The 19,677-nt window shown below is 42.6% G+C and overlaps 3 protein-coding genes across 5 annotated transcripts; 1 reads left to right on the top strand and 2 right to left on the bottom strand.

Moving 5' to 3' along the window:
* Window positions 1-511: 511 nt before the first annotated feature.
* LOC107375867 (cytochrome P450 3A27) lies at window positions 512-7,004 on the bottom strand. 2 transcript variants are annotated; one of them, XM_015944675.3, is made up of 13 exons: window positions 6,814-7,004; window positions 6,610-6,703; window positions 6,415-6,467; window positions 6,013-6,112; window positions 5,143-5,259; window positions 4,934-5,019; window positions 4,706-4,848; window positions 4,501-4,625; window positions 2,523-2,607; window positions 1,890-2,050; window positions 1,561-1,787; window positions 1,319-1,481; window positions 512-1,234 (listed from the first exon to the last, which is right to left on the bottom strand). In XM_015944675.3, the coding sequence occupies exons 1-13, from the start codon at window positions 6,867-6,869 to the stop codon at window positions 1,160-1,162; spliced, it is 1,485 nt and encodes a 494-aa protein (XP_015800161.3). In that variant the 5' UTR covers window positions 6,870-7,004; the 3' UTR covers window positions 512-1,159. The 2 variants fall into 2 exon arrangements, with proteins under 2 accessions (XP_015800161.3, XP_070398074.1); XM_070541973.1 differs by lacking the exon at window positions 6,814-7,004 and having other exon boundaries at window positions 4,934-5,035; window positions 6,610-6,690.
* A 17-nt stretch (window positions 7,005-7,021) lies between these two features.
* On the top strand, window positions 7,022-16,821 carry mrpl57 (mitochondrial ribosomal protein L57). 2 transcript variants are annotated; one of them, XM_054750245.2, is made up of 2 exons: window positions 7,022-7,157; window positions 16,339-16,821. In XM_054750245.2, the coding sequence occupies exon 2, from the start codon at window positions 16,360-16,362 to the stop codon at window positions 16,669-16,671; it is 312 nt and encodes a 103-aa protein (XP_054606220.1). In that variant the 5' UTR covers window positions 7,022-7,157; window positions 16,339-16,359; the 3' UTR covers window positions 16,672-16,821. The 2 variants fall into 2 exon arrangements, with proteins under 2 accessions (XP_054606220.1, XP_070398075.1); XM_070541974.1 differs by lacking the exon at window positions 7,022-7,157 and adding an exon at window positions 8,177-8,312.
* Window positions 10,888-13,392, bottom strand: LOC139062252 (E3 SUMO-protein ligase ZBED1-like). Its single transcript, XM_070543120.1, has 2 exons — window positions 12,097-13,392; window positions 10,888-11,613 (listed from the first exon to the last, which is right to left on the bottom strand). Exons 1-2 carry the CDS (start codon window positions 13,390-13,392, stop codon window positions 11,056-11,058), a joined length of 1,854 nt encoding a protein of 617 aa, XP_070399221.1. The 3' UTR covers window positions 10,888-11,055.
* Window positions 16,822-19,677: the final 2,856 nt, after the last annotated feature.

Here is a 19,677-nt window from a genome sequence, read left to right as displayed (position 1 = left end):
ACTGTAACGGTACTAAAACACAGGTGTAACTCTGGCGCCCTCTGCTGGGTGTAATTTGACTATAAAATTATGTAAAATAAAATTATGTGAGGAATAACCTTTATTCTTTTATCATTTTTGATGATTTTATCCCAAGTCTGTTTTATATTTTAATAATTTATCTTTAGTGTTAAATCCATCATTTCATTTTCTTTCTTGTATTTCAATTTGTTCTGCTTCTTATTTTGTTTTGATTCAAATGAATCTCATCATCACTATATTCCTTGTAACTATTATTCTTGACTATTTGATCTGTTTTTATTTTTATCTCTTTTAGTCATCCATGCTCCCCCGACACACACACACACACACACACACACACACACACACACACACACACACACATGCACACACACACGCACACACACACCAATGCCTGTGCCCAAATAGCTCATACATTTCAGTAATAAGACAAACTGTACTGGAACTTTGATAATGTAAGTACTTATTTAAGTACATAAATGACATTATCTTTGTGATTATAAACAGTATGTTTATTATGTATAAACCCAGAATAAAAAAGGGTTACAGTCATTGCAATAAAAGCCTTACAATGTACATTTTACATTAAAAGTAATGGGTAAATAAAATAAAATTGAATATATAAATGTGTAAATTTACCTAAAAGTAAAAAAAAATCAGATTTATTGCAGCGTGTTTGTAGAAACATGTGTTCAGATAAAAATAACTTCAAGCTCTTTGAGATGAACTTGAAAGTGAAAGCAAAAGACACCCCTCTTCACGAAATGAAAATATGAAATATTTTTCTTACTTAGGTAATCAAAAAACCTTATTAGGAACAAAACAAACAGTAAATAAACAACATCTGATTAATCAACATCGATCATGTTTGATTTATTTCATAATCAGCGGTGAGAAAGAAAGAAAATGATCTCTTAGATAACGGCTCTCAAGATAAAAACCACGAGGCGCTTCACAGGAACAAAAATAAAAAAGATTAAAAAATGATTAAAAAACATGAAAATGAGAAAAATAAAAATTGTGATTAAAAAAGATGTAAGGAAAGGGGTACAAAACTTACATTAAATACAAAATTATCCAAAATGTATGCTTCATAAGAATCCAGAGGTGGATTACGACTGGATTAGACCCTCTTGGATTAGGATTTTCTGGGAACAAATTTGAGTTTTATAGGTTTGGTTGGTTGAAACTTCCAGTCAAATTCCAGGGGGATCTGAACGCAGAACAGATAAAAGAATGTGTTATGGACAGCGACAGCAGCAGGAACGGTCTGAATTCAGCGAGGTATTCGTCTCACCACGGTGTCTTTGCATGTTTCCAAAGTGTAACTCTGCAGGAGACGCACAAGGATCATCTTGATGACGAGGATGGCATAGCGCATCCCAACGCAGTTACGAGGGCCGAGGCCGAATGGCATGTACGCGTACGGGTTCAGCTCCTCCTCGTGCTCTTTACCGAACCTGCACCAATCAGAGTTAAGTCATGTAGTCACGATAAAGGAAGAAAAAGGTGCATGGCTCAACAGCACCTGAACTTTACCTCTCTGGTTTGAAAAGCTCTGGAGCGCTCCAGTAGCGTGGGTCCATGTGTAAAAGATAAACCGGAATCCCAACTATTGTTCCCTCAGGTATGGTGAGCCCGTTTACCTGCACCGTCTTCTTGCAAACCCTCTCGAGCCGAGGTGCGGTGGGAATCAAACGCAACGACTCACAAATAACCTGGTCCAGGTACTTCAGGTTACACAGCTCGCTGTACGACCAGCAGGTCTAGATGCAGAAGAAAACGAGAGAAGTGCGGTAAATAAATAAAAAAAGACTCAAGATGTTCTCACATTTAGGAGAAATAGGATATTTAAAGAACTTTGATACATTTCTCTGAAGAGCTTCATCGATCTCTTCCTGCAGCGTCTGCATTGCATCAGGGTTTGTGGCCAGATTATAAAAGATGTAATTCAGGGTGGTGCTGGTGGTCTCGTAGCCAGCAAAGATGAACATCACAGCTTGAGAGAGGATCTCATGTTCAGTCAAACCTACAAGAAGTAAAAGTTCCACATTAGGGTTTATGCTTATGGAAGTGCATTACTGACAGTGCGGGGAAACAAATGAAGGATCAGTATCTTGTAATTTCATTTTAACGTGATATAAACCCTTTTTTATCGAGAAACATTCTTGAAAAACGCACGAAACAACTCGTAATAAAGAGAAAGGTTATAACGGTTAAATGGTGGATATTTGTTTCGGAGTTCTGCTCAGAAAGAACAAGACAGATTTTCCAGTTCTTGATGTTAAACCTTTAGGAAGTACAGCAGCAGCAGCGCCACAACGACCAGGGTAAACGCGCCAAACAATGGTGCTTGAATCAACAAATGATGCTCTTTTCTGCCGGTGGCACCATGCACACCCTGTTAATAATGTCCCTAATAATAATAAAAGGTGACACAAAAAAGATGAAAACAGTTGTGTGATCTAAGATCTGAAAGGAATGTTGAGACGAACGCACACCTTTAGTTGGTTGTTCCTGATTGTTCTTTATGTCACTTTCTGGGATCTCATTCTGAACCATCACCTGCAGGAAGTCTCCATGAGTCTAAAGAGGAACAGATAACATTCAAGGTTTACACACACTTCTAAAACCTGAGTAAATACAGAACAGTTTTGAAAAGATTTACTCCAAAAACGCCATCATCTCAAAAATAAATAACGTGTCTAATAACTGTCTGTAAAAGCTGCCGTCAATGAAAGAACTCTCCTTTGCTAAATATGTTTAATTCAGCCACGTCGGAGGATTTTCCAGCATGAGCAGCTGGCCTAAGGTGACTTCAGGATAATCGTGATTTACAGACCAGAAATCATGATTTTATCAGTTGCAGCAAGTGGTCCAAGTCCAGGAGCAGCAAAGCACCTCCCACCACCATGTTTGACTATCCCAGAAAGTTGAAACATTTTCAACTTTTCATCGCTGTCGCTCGGACGAGGACCAATCAATGGAGGTTTCATTCACTGACCAATGAGCGGACAGGATGCTCCGTACATCTCCGAGCAAACATGAAGGAGAAGTTGATTATTATTATGTTTTCTATAGTAAAATCAGAAGTAAGATTTCACATAACTCTAGCAGCACCTTGTGAAACATCATATCTACCACTTTATTAACTCTGAACCGCTTAAATAACCTTAATTCCCTCCAACCTGACACAGCCAAACAAAACAACGGAAGTTTCAATTTCGCCATGGAACAGAACGCGTAGACAGCTTTGCCGCTGGCCGCTGCCACAGGTCGCCTCCCATGTGTCAGGTAATAAAAGCGACAGCGACAAATTTCGCTGATCGCGGTCGTTTGTTGCCTCCCGTGTGTCAAGCCCATGAGTAGGAGTGGGCAATATAAACGATATAAGGTAGAAACGATATAAAATTGGGTAATGATAGAGTTTTTGGCAATACCGCGATATTGCGATAACACATGACGTCACTAAAGGTGCTTTCATAGGACACACCATGCCGGCATATCGGCGTAATATTACTGCAATGGTATGTCTATAAACTCGCCATGCCGGCATGGCCTTGCGCGAATATTGCGGCATTCGTTCCGCCTCACTTGTTAGTAATATTGACGTATCAGCCCCTCGCCTCTGACGGCTAAACGCGTGTCAGCCCCGCTAATCCCTTTGGAGGGACTGTGGGAGGCCCCCTCCCCACAAAAGAGGGTGGTCGCGTTAGTGACATATACTGCGTGCCGGATGCCGGCCGGAAGGAAAGCCGGCTGGACGGACGCGAAGACCATGGAGCTTTTGGCCGTGCGAGCGGACGAACAGATTAGTCGCCTTTTTACGGAGACGGTGAGAGACAGCCAGCTGTTCGACAGAGTGGTGAAAACACTGGCTGAGCGGGGCGTCAAGCGGGACAAAAAGCAGGTCACATCAAAGCTAAAGGTCCGGAAAAAGACATTTCATCAGTCTGACTTGTCTTCAGGCTGACGCTGAATGCGTCACATGCGGGGGTGGGGGGTGGGGGTGGGGGGGATGGACAACCAGCGACCTCCCTATATCCCGTCTTGGTTGGAGAGGTGGTCCTATAAAAACAGCTTAAGATGTGCACCCTGCTGACATTGGGACAACAGAATGGCAGTGACTGCAAGCATGGAGTGGGTGGAGGAGGAGGCCTATATGCCTCAAGTGGCATATATTTGCCACATGAGGATAATTAAAAGCATGTCATTTTGACATATATGAACAGAGGAAAAAATATAACTCAATATATATCGATACCGCACGTGCTTCAGATTATATCGCAATATAGATTTGAGGGCATATCACCCAGTCCGAGCTTTTAGGCTGTTCATATTTGTATTTATTGACTGTTTTTAAATGATCCTTTTGTGATTGTTTCCTGTGCAGCGCTTTGGTCAGCTCACATGTTGTGTTTAAATGCGCTATATAAATGAAACGGTATGTATGGTCATTTAGAACATAACTGAACTCACCGATTCCTCCGTTTTGTGTTGGTCTTTAAATTTCTTGATGATGTTGTAGAAGAAGTCCAGGCTAACTCGCGGGAAAACTTCAAACTTGAAGAGCTTCAGCAGATGCCGACTGAAGGGAAACATCACTAAAAAAAGAGACACAGTTAGTTAAATTAAATTCCTAAGCTAATGACACCAAATGAACTCAATCGAGCACAATACCAACTTAAGAGAAGAAATGGCAGAACTCTGAATTTCATCATATTCTGTACGTGAGCATTAACTGGGTCATCAGGATGGTTGATGGAGTCGATCTCCACGCTGAAAGAAGCGCTGGTCACCACGTCCAAACTGAATGGTGCCACAAACCTGAAAACAAAAACCAAACACTCACAGGCTAGCACGGTGACATTGTTTTTAAATTAAACTTAATTACTAACAATTAACAACATACTGTTTGACATCTATTGGCTCCTCCAAATTCATTTGTTCGACTTTTTCAACAAGTCGGTCTGCATAGCGAGCGATGAAGGGAAAAACCTTCAAGAGAAGAAGACTGAAACTTTCATTGAGAATATGTTATTATTCACTGAAGGCATAAAGTGACAAAGTAACTGTTAAAGGAAGGCAAAGTACAGAATGCTTCAGACACGAGATGCTAACCTGTTTGAGTCTCCCGCTGGTGAAGCACGGAGAAATCGTGCTGCGAATTCGTTTCCACCTTTCATCTTTGACGACTGTGATTGCATCATCCAAAGGTCCACCCGATCCAAAAACATCCTGCAACCAGACAAACGGTCTGCAACTGTTCCGATTATGTACTAACGGTATGTTCCAACAACATAACATTTACATTCAAATGTACAGATGCACAGAACTCATCATAGGAATCATTGTTATAAGAATGTATGTTTTAGATATATGAATGAAAAATTTCCATTCATAAATACGGCATGGTAAATTAAAACTATATACCTCTGAAAACCTATTTAACTCGCTTTCCCATCATTTCTAGTGAATAAACACAGTTTAATGACACATATGTAAACATGTGAGTAAGAATGACGCTGTTTGTCTACAAATAAAGAGCAGGAAAGATCTAATCATTTATCTGATGAGCTCTTTCAACAGGGTTACATTACAAAGCTCCCGGTTTCTAAGAAAGGCATGACTCACATTTCCTGTTTTTTATTATTTTTATGAAACCAGTTGTCTCACGGTTGCATCAGATTTTGAGTGTTTCTGTTGTCATATTTCATAATGCCTAAGAGGCTCTCTGTAAAAAAAATTCCAGAATTATGCTGAAAGTCACCTGACTATTAGGCACTTAAAAACTGATCTTGATGTTTTCTACAGGATATCCTGTTTTTTAACACACCAGTCAGACCTTACATTAAAAAGTAGGTATTTACAACTTTAAATGTGTTCCATTACTATAAATTTTTAAATATCTTGTGTTTTCTTGACACACGTGTGTTTGAGAAAACAACATAGGTGAATATATTTTTAATTTCATAAAATATAATCCCTTACCCTGCGATTGGTAAACACGGTGTAGCACTCCTTTACCAGGATAGTTTTGATAATCTCAGGGTCTGTAACCATCATTACTGGCGTTGGTCCATCAAACAAACTAGACAGAAACAAACGTTTAAAAGTATCAGATTAAAGGCCAACTGATCATGAATTAATTTCATCACATGTGCAACGAATAAACTTCAAACTTTAATTAATTCCAACAGAGTTTATTTGGGTCTTACTATATGAAACTTTTTTAAAAATAAGCGATTTTTCTGTAAAATGTGAGCAAATTTGTTCACAATGAGTTTCATTATGATGGGAATTAAAATACAACACCATGTTTTACAATAACAAGAAAGTACATTAAGTGATTACACTAAAAACGTTTTCTTTCCACATGATGAAACGACTCACCCCCAGACATCTCCATACTTGGCCTGACACTCACGGTCAAAGGGTAACAATCCCTACAGAAAATCGCAGATCATATAAAACAGTGGGTGTGTTACTGGGAGTAAACTAAAACCAAGATACCACCAGTACAGTAAAAACCCACGTTATATTTAATTATTTATTTATTACATAATAAATCGTCTTTTTTAGGCATACCTTTAACACGTTCAGCATTGTTCCAATAAAAGGCAGAGGTGTTGGTCCTCGTATGCCGAGTTTTTTGAAAAACCTGTAAGGCCAGACTCCATATCTGTGTTTTAAAAGAAAAAATACAAACTTGAAGTTTCAGGGAGTAGCTTGCGATAAATATAGGGAAAAAATGGATTTTGATCGGAAGAGTTGATCGCGCAGAATACTCACAGCAGTAACAGGGTGAGGAAGAGAGCCAAAAGAGTCCATGTGGCTGCTGAAAACATTTTCAAAACTGTTCCTACTACCCCAAAAAATACAGTTCCTCAACAACATATGAGAAAATGGGTTGAAAACAAGTGGTTTTAAAGCCTCTTGCTGAGGGGAGGAGTCCTGAAGGCGGCGAGTCCAGGGATTTGGTTTTGAGCCTTCCCGTGCACCGTAGATTTCCCGGAAGTACAACTAGAACTACTCAGCTAGCTAACTAGCAAGTGGTCACATTTCCACTGTTTGGGCTTTTGGCCATCTTTTCATCTTTACATCGCATATTTGACTGAATTAAATACATTTAAAAGGTGAGCTAAAATCGTAAATGTTGCTTACAGTTTCATTGTTTTAAAAATGTGTTTATAATAATCATTAATTTGGTGTCCTTGATCTGTAACATCAAGCTAACCTGCTGCAGTTTTAGCAAAGGTACTTCGTGTTAGCCCCCCCCAAAAAGCCTTCCATCTCTAGCTTTGTTTAGCGTTATTTTTTAGAACGTAAACTGATAGAGTTGTAGGACATCATCTTATCTCCTGTCCTTTTTCCACAGTAAGCCTGCCGATATAAAGGTTGTTCGCACTCTGCAGTAAAACGTAGTGTCATCACTGATAAGGACGGAAGTCCAGCTCTTATCTGTGATTTTTAATGTACGCTAATAAATTACGTCTAAAATTCAATTTACAACAGCACCATTGAGAATTGACGTTCATTCTGGGGAGAACGTCCTTAAATGTATTCACCTTTTCATAAGATGTCCTCCGACATTCATCATGACTAGACATGGGAGCCCCTGTGGTATGTGGATGGGAGGCTGAATAGATGAAAAAGGGAAATATGCCTGTAACATTATTTAAACTTTGCATTATGAGAATGTAGTATTTTTAATGTGGCTGTTTGGTGAAGAGTATCACAAAACCATTCTGCTTTTCATTCACACATTTACATTCAGATACTTCAGGGTTCCCACGCGTCCTGGAAAACCTGGAAAATGATAGTCCAATTTTCCAGTCATGGAAAACACATGGAAAATGGGGGGAATTGCAAAATGTCCTGGAAATTTTTGAGTTGTCCTGGAAAATAATTTTCCCTCCTTGTGGATAAACAAACGGATTATTGGGCAATATTGGGCTGCAGCGCTTCTCCTTTCATTTCTGCATCTAGCTGGCACAGTGCCCCACATGATGCTTCCAACCAATCAGATTGCATATTCCCCTTCAGTTCCAGTTCCACTTCTGTTTTTCTAACTGTCTTTTTTGCTAGATTTACAGATTTTTCACCCCTAGATTTATTTCCCCAAAGAAGGGCCAAAAGTAGCGACTCGGTTCACGAGTATTGCTTTATTGCAGTTTATAGAGTGAGAGGTTTTTCTCTCTGTCGAGTGAACAAAGGAGCAGCGGAGAGCTTTTGTTTTTTTCACTCTGCATTGAGACGAGCGAACCTGACGAGAGCTTCAGGATAAGCAGGTAGTCTACCGGACCCGCGCTCCACTCAGTAATTCATACTAGTTCTATCGTCCGACAGCAGAAACAAAAATATGTGAATGAGAAAAATGTCATGAATTTGATTCTATCAAAAATACTAAGTATGTGCTCAGAGGACAGAGCCTCAGCTGTTCATACTGTTTTTAGCTAGCTACACAGACCGCAGCAGGGGGCAGTGAGAACTGAAGACTGGCATGGTCGTTTGAACAAAGTTGTTAACGTAATTAAATTGAATTCAACACGGCTAAATTAATAACTAGAATGATTTTAAGTGGTAACTATATATTTATCATAGTAATGCTACGTACAGTCCAGACTAAAAAAGTAGCAAACAACTACAAGTACTTATCTCTGAGGTAGAAAAAAATATTTTTCAGGTCCAATATGTCTGTGGTGTTAGCGGGAGATATTAGCCTAGTCATCTATCCTGAATCTTGTTTCTGGATGACTGGACTAACCTAAAATGACCAATACTGGAACAACAAAATGCAGTTTAACATCCAACTATGTGAAATAAGCAGTAAAGTGTAATGTGGTGTGTACAGTAAGTATAATACATAGAATATGAAAGATATGAAAGAGCTAAGGTTTGAAAAGTAGGCCTAATTTATTGAATAAACAGTAACAATCTTTCAAAATATGTCTTTGTGTCCTTTATAGGCAGGAGAGTGTGATGTCAGGAAGACGGTGCAGATTCAAAACTTTTCAAAACTGGCTTTTTGCTAGCCCCAAGACACTCTGCCTGTGTGTTGGGGTTTACCCCGGGGGACGAGAGGGTAGCTTCCCTGCACCTTCGGGTCGGGGAACGGGTCCTGACTGTTGTTTGCGCTTATGGGCTAAATATCAGTTCAGAGTACCCACCCTTTTTGGAGTCCCTGGGAAAAGTGCTAGATAGTGCTCCATCAGGGGACTCCATTGTCCTGCTGGGGTACTTCAATGCTCACGTGGGCAATGACAGCATGACCTGGAGGGGTGTGATTGGAAGGAACGGCCCGCCTGATCTGAACTCGAGTGGTGTTTCATTATTGGACTTCTGTGCAAGCCGCAGTTTGGCCATAATGAACACCATGTTCGAACATAAGGATACCCATCAGTACACTTGGTACCAGGGCAGCCTAGGTCGCAGGTCGATGATAGACTTTGTAGTCGTATTATCTGACCTACGGCCGTATGTTTTGGACACCCGAGTGAAGAGAGGAGCGGAGCTGTCAACTGATCACCACCTGGTGGTGAGTTTGATCAGATGGCAGGGGAAGATGCTACATAGACCTGGCAGACCCATACGCATAGTGAGTGTCTGCTGGGAACGCCTGGCAGAAGAACCTGTCAAGACGGTCTTCAACTCCCACCTCCGGCAGAGCTTTGACCACGTCCTGAGAGCAGTGGGGGACATTGACTCCGAGTGGGCCTTGTTCCACTCTGCGATTGTTGAGGCGGCTGCTGTTAGCTGTGGTCGCAAGGTGGCCGGTGCCAGTCATGGTGGCAACCCCCGTACCCGCTGGTGGACACCAGAGGTTCGGGGAGCCGTCAGGCTGAAGAAGGAGGTCTACAAGGCGTGGCTGGTCTGTGGGTCTCCGGAGACAGCAGACAGGTTCCGGATATCCAAGCGGGGTGCAGCAGTGGCAGTTGCCAAGGCAAAATCTCGGGCGTGGGAGGAGTTTGGTGAGGCCATGGAGAAAGACTATCGATCGGCTCCAAAGAGGTTCTGGCAAACTGTCTGGCGCCTCAGGAGAGGAAGGCAGCAACTCGCTCACACTGTTTACAGTGGGGATGGGGAGCTGCTGACGTCAACTGGGGCTATAGTCGGACGGTGGAAGGAATACTTAGAGGAGCTCCTCAATCCCTCCTACGCGCATTCCGAGGAGGAAACAGAGCCAGGAGACCTGGAGATGGACTGTCCAATCTCAGGGGCAGAAGTTGCTGAGGTAGTCAAACAACTACACAGCGGCAGAGGCCCAGGGGTGGATGAGATTCGTCCTGGGTATCTCAAGGCTATGGATGTTGTAGGGCTGTCGTGGTTGACACGTCTCTGCAACATTGCGTGGTAATCAGGGGCAGTTCCTGTGGAGTGGCAGACTGGGGTGGTGGTCCCCATCTTTTAGAAGGGTGACCTGAGGGTGTTAGGGATGCAAATTATCGAGTAATTCATTAATCGATAGTTGTTTCATCTTATCGATCGATGATTGATTAATTGATAAGCAGCGATTTTTCTGAAAAATTGAATTAACCTCTGAATAGGTTCCATCTACTATATATGCAACATAAAATGCCATCTTCTATATGATATAAAGAAAAAATGCAAATAATATTCCTTAATCAAAGATTTATTCTGGGATCAGGTTGACGGCAGGGAATAACTTTTGGTAGCAGCTACTTGAAATGAAAATACATTTGTGCTTCTCATCTGCGACTGCGACATTGGAACATAAATAGCAGCAGCATTCCTGAAAAGAAAAATAGAATATAGGCTACTTTAACATAGTGCACTGTCTCTATGAAGAATAATAAAATAAATTCTGTTAAGCAAATAAGGTGTCGGATGTGGACCATCAGCACCATCAGCAGTATTTATAATCCCTTTTTAACTGGGAAATGTGACAATATCACAATTACATTGGTAAACCAAAACTGTAGCTCTAGTTAACTTAATATAGGCTCCCTGATGACAGTCTTCATAAAACAAACAACCAAAACATCCCTAGTGCTTCTCATAGCATAGACAGACTTATCTATTTTTGTTCAAGAATATCAGCAAATCCACATGGTCAGGTGTAAGTCGTGTGCGCAGCCTGTTAACAGTTAGGCCAGCTGCTGAGAATACTCGCTCAGAAGGGACTGATGTGCCTGGTATGGCCAAGTACTTTCGTGCCAGGTTTGCCAGCCTTGGAAACCTTCCTTCATTGACTTTCCACCATGTTGTGGGACTGGAATCAAGGAGTGGTGGCGGATCCTTCAGAAAGCTGTCCACCTCTTTTTCTACATCATCGGTGCTCCTGGTGGTATAGTTTTCACCCATGAGCAAAGCATACGCACTGCGTCTCTGAAGTCCAGCTGCCTGGACTGGCACCGCCCGGCCCCCGACCAACTCCTGCTGGCCTCCAATCGCATCTGCTGACGTGGCGCTCTTGCATTCGGCTTCTGCTTCAGTCTCAGCCAGAACTTCAAGCAGTTTGGCATGAGCTGTAACCCTCCTTGGTGGGGTCAGAAATCCCAGGTGCTTGTGCCTAGGATCCAGCATGGTTGCTATCATTGGTGGTGTTGACATCAGGTCATCAGAAGCAATCTGTGAAGAAAACAAATAATTATATCTAAAGTGCCTCTTCACACCCTGAATATTGTAAAGCTGCTGAAATACTGAGCTGCCTTAAATCAAAACTCAACTTTTTAGAATTGCTTTTGAATTATGTCATAGCACATCATTCATCATTTAGTTTCTTTTCAACTTGCTGCAACAAGCTAATATCGTACTTTTTTCTTTGCCTTGTCTGCCGTTTTTATATTGCTGTCAAATTGTTTTTCTTTTTTGCAAATTTAATAATTTAAAGCACCTTGAATAACTGCTGTTATTGTGCTGTAAGTGTGCTATATGCCTTGCCTAAATGTTTGTTTTTAATTTTTTTAAATTGATTAGGTGTTTATTTATTGCCTGATCTTAATTATTAGATCAGATTGGAGTTAAAAACTACCATTGTCAAACAATGTGCTTTGTATGCAATGCATACAGTTAAAAAATATCTGCAATCATTAAATTTAACTTTTAACTTACCTTCATCCTTTCACTCAGTGAAGTGCACACTCTGGATTTGAATTCCCCCACTTTGCTGGTGTCTTCCTCGTCTGTCTTGAGATGCACGTTGATCAGGCTGAAGGTGATGGGATACGTGTCTGATACGGACACCTCAGTCTCAGCAGACATGACGGTCGTTGCACACTTGAGTGTTTCCAGCACTGGCGCCACATCCTCCATCAACTGCCAGAATTCATCTCTCAATTCCAGCGTCCTCGCATCTGAGAGTTTGGTTACTGTGCGGTCAGACAGTACAGCAGACACGGCCCACCTCTGCTCCGTTAGTCTGTTAAACATTTCACTGACTGAATTCCACCTGGTTTTGCAGGATTGGATGAGTTTATGAGACGGCAGCTGCATTTGTTGTTGTTTAGCTTTGAGCGCTATGTTTGCTAGGCTACTATGATTGAAGTGTTGCACGAGTCTGCTAGCAGCTATAATGACTCGGTTAATGTAGGTGGTGAATCCGTCGTTAATGGCCAACTGCAGCGTGTGGGCGAAACATGGAACTGAGTGCCAGTTGACTCGTGTGGGACTGTTTGCTGAGACGATATTCCGTGCATTGTCGTGCACACATGCAACTACACGCCCCGTGAGTCCCCATGTTTCCACAGCCTGGTTTAGCTTGTCGGCTAAATTGTCTGCCGTATGCCTCACCGTTATACTCTCTGTGAGTAGGACTGCTGACTTTACCCGCCAGTCCGGTTCAATGTAGTGGCATGTCACTGTGATGTAGCTTTCCGTAGTCAAGGAAGTCCAACAGTCTGTCGTGAGGGCCACATTCGCAGTTGCAAGTTGCGTTCTCAATTCGGTCTTCTTCTTCGCATAACTTGCTTCCAAGCGAGTGGTTATAGTTGTTCTAGAAGGGATATTGTACCCTGGCTCAACGTATTTTATCAGTTCTTGAAATCCCTGTCCTTCAACGATATTTATCGGCAGCATGTCTGTAGTAACCATGTTACATATTCGCTGGGTAATGCCCTCTGCTTTTGTGGAGTCACATACCCTTCTTCCCAATGCCATGGCGATTGTAGGCTGAGTGCCACTCGCAGTTTGTAGCACGGCTGAATGTGACGTACTTAGGTGGTAGTTCAACGAAGTTGTAGATTTGTTGTACTTCAGAATACTTCCACATATTGTGCATTTGGCATCGTTGTCATTGACCAGCGTGAAGTGGCTCCATACTGCACTCCGTTTTGTCCTCCTCATCCTCTGCGTACTCTTTCTCCTCTGTTGTTGTCGTCGTCGGAGCCTTCCTCTCTTGTGATCCCGCATGTGCGTCAAGTACGTCTGGTGTCAAGCGCGCCCCCACGCGGACTGGCGGGGAATTACATGTTTAAAACGCAATTAATTGCAATTAATTTAATCGAGTAATTTCTTATCGACAATTAATTGATAATCGATTAATTGCTTGCATCCCTAGAGGGTGTGTTCCAACTATAGGGGGATCACACTCCTAAGCCTCCCTGGAAAAGTCTACTCCAAGGTACTGGAGAGGAGGGTCTGATTGATAGTTGAATCTTAGATTGAGGAGGAGCAGTGTGGTTTTCGTCCTGGCCGTGGAACTGTGGTCCAGCTCTATACCCTTGCAAGGGTGATGGAGGGGGCATGGGAGTTTGCCCAACCAATCCACATATGTTTTGTGGATTTGGAGAAGGCTTATGACCGTGTCCCCAGGGGCTCTCTGTGGGGGACGCTCCAGGAGTATGGGGTGGGTGGCTTACTGTTAAGGACCATTCAGTCCCTTTACCAGAGGAGCGTAAGTTTGGTCCACATAGCTGGTAGTAAGTTGGACCTGTTCCCGGTGAGGGTTGGACTCCGCCAGGGCTGCCCTTTGTCACCGGTTCTGTTCATTACCTTTATGGACAGAATTTCTAGGCGCAGCCGTGGTGTGGAGTGTGTCGAGTTTGGTGGCAGGAGAATCTTGTCTTTGCTTTTTGCGGATGATGTGGTCCTCCTAGCTTTATCCAGCTCTGACCTTCAGCTCTTGCTGGGTAGGTTCGCGGCCGAGTGTGAAGCGGCTGGGATGAGGATCAGCACCTCCAAATCTGAGACCATGGTTCTCGACCGGAAAAGGGTGGCTTGCCAACTCCAGGTCGGGAGAGAGGTCCTACCTCAAGTGGAGGAGTTTAAGTATCTTGGGGTTTTGTTCACAAGTCAGGGTAGGAGGGATCGGGAGATTGACAGGCGGATTGGTTCAGCATCTGCAGTGATGCGGACGTTGAGCCGATCTGTCGTGGTGAAGAGGGAGCTGAGCCAGAAAGCCAGGCTCTCGATTTACCGGTCAATCTATGTCCCAATCCTCACCTATGGTCATGAGCTTTGGGTAATAAACGAAAGAACGAGATCGCGGATACAAGTGGCCGAAATGAGTTTCCTCCGTAGAGTGGCCGGGCTCAGCCTTAGAGATAGGGTGAGGAGCTCGTACATTCGGGAGGGACTCGGAGTAGAACTGCTGCGCCTCCGGATCGAAAGGAGTCAGTTGAGGTGGTTTGGGCATCTGGTCAGGATGCCTCCTGGACGCCTCCCTGGGGAGGAGTTTCGGGCTTGTCCTGCCGGCAGGAGGCCCCCGGGTCGACCCAGGACACGTTGGAGAGGTTACGTCTCCAATCTGGTCCGGGAATGCCTTGGGGTCCTGCCGGAGGAGCTGGTGGAGGTGGCCGGGGAGAGGACGGTCTGGTGCTCCCTAGTTGGGATGCTGCCCCCGCGACCCGGACCCGGATAAGCGGAGGAAGATGATGACGATTTCAATCAGCACAGTGAATTAACCTGGTTCAGTTGCTGAGCAGAACAAAAACATGACATGGAGATGACTTGATGATGCCACAATGTCACATCTCTGGTATGAACTAAAGTAGAGAATAACTTCTGTTTTAGTTGTGTTGCATTGTAAGTAGAGGAAAGCAGGTGGGATTGTGATAGACAAAAATCTTTCCACAACTATATTGTCAAAATAACGGTGTGGGTAGGTACAATATCATATATGTTTCTAAATATATCGGGATATCGGCAAACCGTAGTTATGATAACTTGACTTGTACACTGAAAAAAGTCTTGAAAATGTCCTGGAAAAGTCCTGGAAAATAATTTCAAGAAAAGAGTGGGAACCCTGTACTTGTTCCTTTATTTACTTACAAATATTACACATACATAAGTTTTGCTTTACATAACTGCATCTTTATGTGCAACTTATATAACTAACCCATTAGTGTCCATTAGTAGTCCTTGAGAGCCACTATCTTTCATTTCTTTAGTTTATTTTTTATTTTAATTTTTATTTTATGTTTTTGCTCCAACACACCTGAGTCAATGCTTTACATATTTGTTTGTCCCACAGCTCTGATTACAGGTATTTTTTTTGGAAAATTGCAACAAAAATAAATTTCCAGAAATATGGGTGTTATTTTTGATGGCACATTTTACTTAAATGCTGTTGTGAAAATATTCTTTTTCCCAATGGAGCGCCCATGCTGCAGCTCGACTCGTGATAGGCACACGCAAACAGGATCAAATATACCTGTCTTCTCTTCTATACACTCCTTTGGATTCAGTTTAACCCTAAATGTTTATTTTTAACCTGTGCTGTTTTTATTTATTTACATTGAAAATATTCAGATCTAGGGATGTAAGAAAATTTGATATGTACTAATAGATAGAGCGCTATGATTGGCCCACCATTATGGACCAATCACAGTGCTCTATGTGTTTGAAACCCCTATAGAGAGCTGTGATTGGCCAGCCAGAATGCTGCTAGGGGCTGCTTTGCAAAGCAAGAATTTGGTCTAGTTCACTAGGCTACAAAAAGATGCTTTTGGCTAAACAAAACATTTTCCTATAGATTTTTACAAACTTACAGCTATTGCTAGTCTTGGTAGTTTGGTAGTTCTGTGCAGCTCTGGGCAGAGAAAACATAAACCAAATTGCATAATAAAACCTGAAAGCATTGATTTAAGATTAATCCTGCAGGCATTGAAGGATGTTTTAGAACATAAATACAAATTTATTTTGTCCTTCAGTTTGTTTTTAATTGTCACAATATTTGTGCAAAATTGGTTTGGTAGTAAATGGGTGTTTGTTGTTGCCTTTTCAGCCTTTGCTCTCCTATTATACAAATTAATTATTCTTAGTTAAGTAAAAAAAAATGTCACAGTTTTTGGTTTGAAAGTTCTATGTTTCAATATTTCCCACAAGTCACTGATTAAATGTGAACAATTTCTCTAGTTTCAGATCTTATTCGCCACCATGTTCCTCACCCTCACTCTTCTGCGGAAAGGTACTCCAGGGAAGCAGTGGATCGGCAAGTATCGGCGTTTTCGGCCAATCACGTGGCAGATGAAACGCAACATGCTGAAGCATTTGGAGCGTGAGGCAGAGAATGAATACTGGATCAGCCGGCCGTACATGACCCCCGAGCAAGAGTACTGCCACGCCGCTGAGCGCAGAGCCCAAAACTGGTTGAAGATCAAGGAGTCCAACTTCTCAAATTTCCCTGAGCACAAGTACATCACGGACCACCTGAGTCATCTGAGAATCACCAAGACATGGTCGAGTTAATGCGAACAGCAAAACTACACACAGAGACTTAAATGATCAGTGTTGGGTTTTTGTAGTTTGTTATGCCACCTGAAAGGGCGGGCTAATTAAGATAATTTATACTTTTGTCTGCTGTTTTATTATGAATTAATAATGAAACTGCTTACCACACTCTCTGAAATTTGTCTTTATTTTAAACATCATTAGTTATGTTGACTTTGAGATTTCGACTTTATTCACTTTCCACTTTTTCATTGCGTGACAAGAAGTAAGTTATCACCATGTGATAATGGTTATTGCTGTATGTTTGAAGACAACAGTAATATAAAGGGATGAGGTCATCCTCAACCACTTGAAGTGTCACAACATCAGACAAGGCAATCATTTTTCTTTGAGTGAGACCTGCTGCTTCTTAACTATATTTACAAATGAGATGAATTTCTTTTCCCTTTATGTAGGTTGCATAGCCTAGGCCAGGGTTTGTACAGGCGCTTAAAATAATTAAAAATGCATTTTCAAGGTATGGAAAGTGTTTGAAATTTCTTGAAAAACAAATTGCACCGTTTGGTATATAAGATCAATCAAGATAGTTTGATGAATAAAGTAAATTTGTTGTTTTTGATAAGGTCTAAAAACTACAGAGCGATCATTTAGCCCAGGGCTATACAATTCTGAGCCTCGAGGGCCTGGTATCCGGCAGGGAATTAAATAACCCTGATGCTTTTAATAAGCAAGGTTGCTGCTGCTCTGAGAGGGTCTGCTCTTTTCTGTAACCGGTGCGTGAGCAACAGACTCTTAACATAGAGACCACTAGTCGCTGGACCAGCAGTGTTCTCTGGCTTCACTATGGAGCAGACCTACTTGGACTATGAAAATCTGCAGACCCATTAATTTAGAAAAACAAATAATACTTATACTTGATGAACAAATACATTTTAGGCATTGTATTTCTATTAGTAAAAATTTGCAGTTTATATCTTTATTTTTAATTAGGACTAGTATATGATCTGGACAAGGATTATGATATAGTTGCTATGTAAAATAGGAATTATAAGGACGTGTTGTTGATTAAATGATAAAATGGCTTGCCACAATGACTCACGCAGATGTTATATTTAGCTCTGTTGCTGGTTACTTTCACAAAATGTAGTTAAACTTTTATTGAATTTTTCGGTATTTTATTAGTTTGCGAACTCGGATGTGAACGAGGAAGCAGCCTACGTCTCACGAGAACCGCAGCAGCTGGTGTTGTGCCCAAAAGTGATCGTCTGCCAGAAACTGATTGCCGTCCGCGGGAGCGCGCGCAGCTGCTTAAAGCTGCAGCGCCTGGATTACTTGCGTTGCTAGCTACTTCTGTGCAACTGATATAACGTATAACTGCTGGATAATCTTTAAGGGAAAAATAAAACTGATAATATGCAATTTCCAACCTGCCAAAAAGTGATTGCTGCCTATAACTTGTCACTGAAACAATGTTTCTGCATCAAACTTGACTGGTATCAAGTGGTTTTATGTGACACATCATATCTCAAACAGTCTCCAAGGACTGCTGGATAACTTTTAAAGGAACATTAATACCCATAATATGACATTTTCGACCTGCCAAAAAGTGATTGTGGACTATAACTTGTCACTGAAATACTATTTCTGCTTCAAACTTGGTGGATGTCATTCAGAACCGTTATATTATATCACCTACCTATTATATCACAAACAGTCCATTAGAACTGCTGAATAACCTTTAAGGGGACAATAAAACTGACAATGGGCAATTTTCAAGCTGCCAAAAAGTGATTGTGGCCTATATCTTGTCACTGAAACAATATTTCTGCATCAAACTTGTTGGGTATCATCCAAAAGGGTTATATGTGACACATTATATCTCAAACTGTTGAAAACCTTTTAAAGGACCATTAATACCCATAATATGCCATTTTCAGCCTGCCAAAAAATGATTGCGCCCTATAACTTGTCACTGAAACAATGTTTCTGCATCAAATTTGACTGGTCTGCAGCCACCATTTTTCTTCGGAACCAGGAAATAACAGGAGTAGAAACCTGTGTTCCCCCCTGGCAGAGCCTCGGAGATGGCCTCCTTTGACAGGAGTTCCCTCAACTCCGCCCCGAGGGCGGCAGCGTGAGGGGCTGACGTCAGTGTCGTCTCCACAATTCCTGAGAACGGGGGTGGGAGGGACTGAAACTGCAGCCTGTGGCCACTGCGAATTATGTCCCAAATCCACTTGGTCATGTGGCACACGCGGCTCCAGTCGTGGGCGCGTGCACGGCGCCTGGGCCTGCAACGCATCCAAAATCGAGGTCCGGGCCCCTACCTTTGTCGCTTGACCCGAAGGAATATCGGGAGCGACCCATGGGGGGCCGGCTGGGAAAGGGCCGGTCGCGGAGTTGTGTCTCAGTCGACGCCGGTTCCCTCACAAATGGACAAGGTCGTTTGTGCGGTGCCGGCGAGTACGGAGAGCGCTGCCGCGCGTCAGGCGCATGCGGAGGAACCCCAGTGCGCGAGCGTGGGAAAAGCTCCGAAGCTCGTGTAGACGGGCGGTGATCATAGATGACAGCCCGTTTTGGTGGTTGTAATGAATGTACCAAATCGTCATTGTGCAGATTTGCAGCAGTCACAGCAGGGAGAAGGCGCCGTTCGGAGGCAGAGCACGCTTTCGCTGAGCTCTCTGAGCCGCCGCGTAATGACAAAGTCCTCACCGCTGGTTGACCCCCGCTCTCGCGCCGAGAAGGCGGTGGAGGGGATTGGTAGCGACTCTACCCTTGCCCGTGACAGGTGTGTGAGGGGAGAGGTTGTGCTTGGTGTGGGAAACATGTGTGAGAGAACAGCAGACGGTACGTTCGAACCATCTGTACAAGGTTGTGACAGGATGCTCTTTAAGTGATTTAAATGTTTTATTTCAAAACACAAATAATCACAATCAAAAACACACACATTTCCCCCAAGGAGTCATTTCCTTGGATTCTTCTTGCGGACGTCCTGAGACTGCCAAGTCCAGGTCGGGGCAAGCG

The sequence above is a fragment of the Nothobranchius furzeri genome, chromosome 12 (genome assembly GCF_043380555.1).
Source record: "Nothobranchius furzeri strain GRZ-AD chromosome 12, NfurGRZ-RIMD1, whole genome shotgun sequence".
Classification (NCBI taxonomy): Eukaryota; Metazoa; Chordata; class Actinopteri; order Cyprinodontiformes; family Nothobranchiidae; genus Nothobranchius; species Nothobranchius furzeri.
This window is presented reverse-complemented; position numbering and strand designations above follow the sequence as displayed.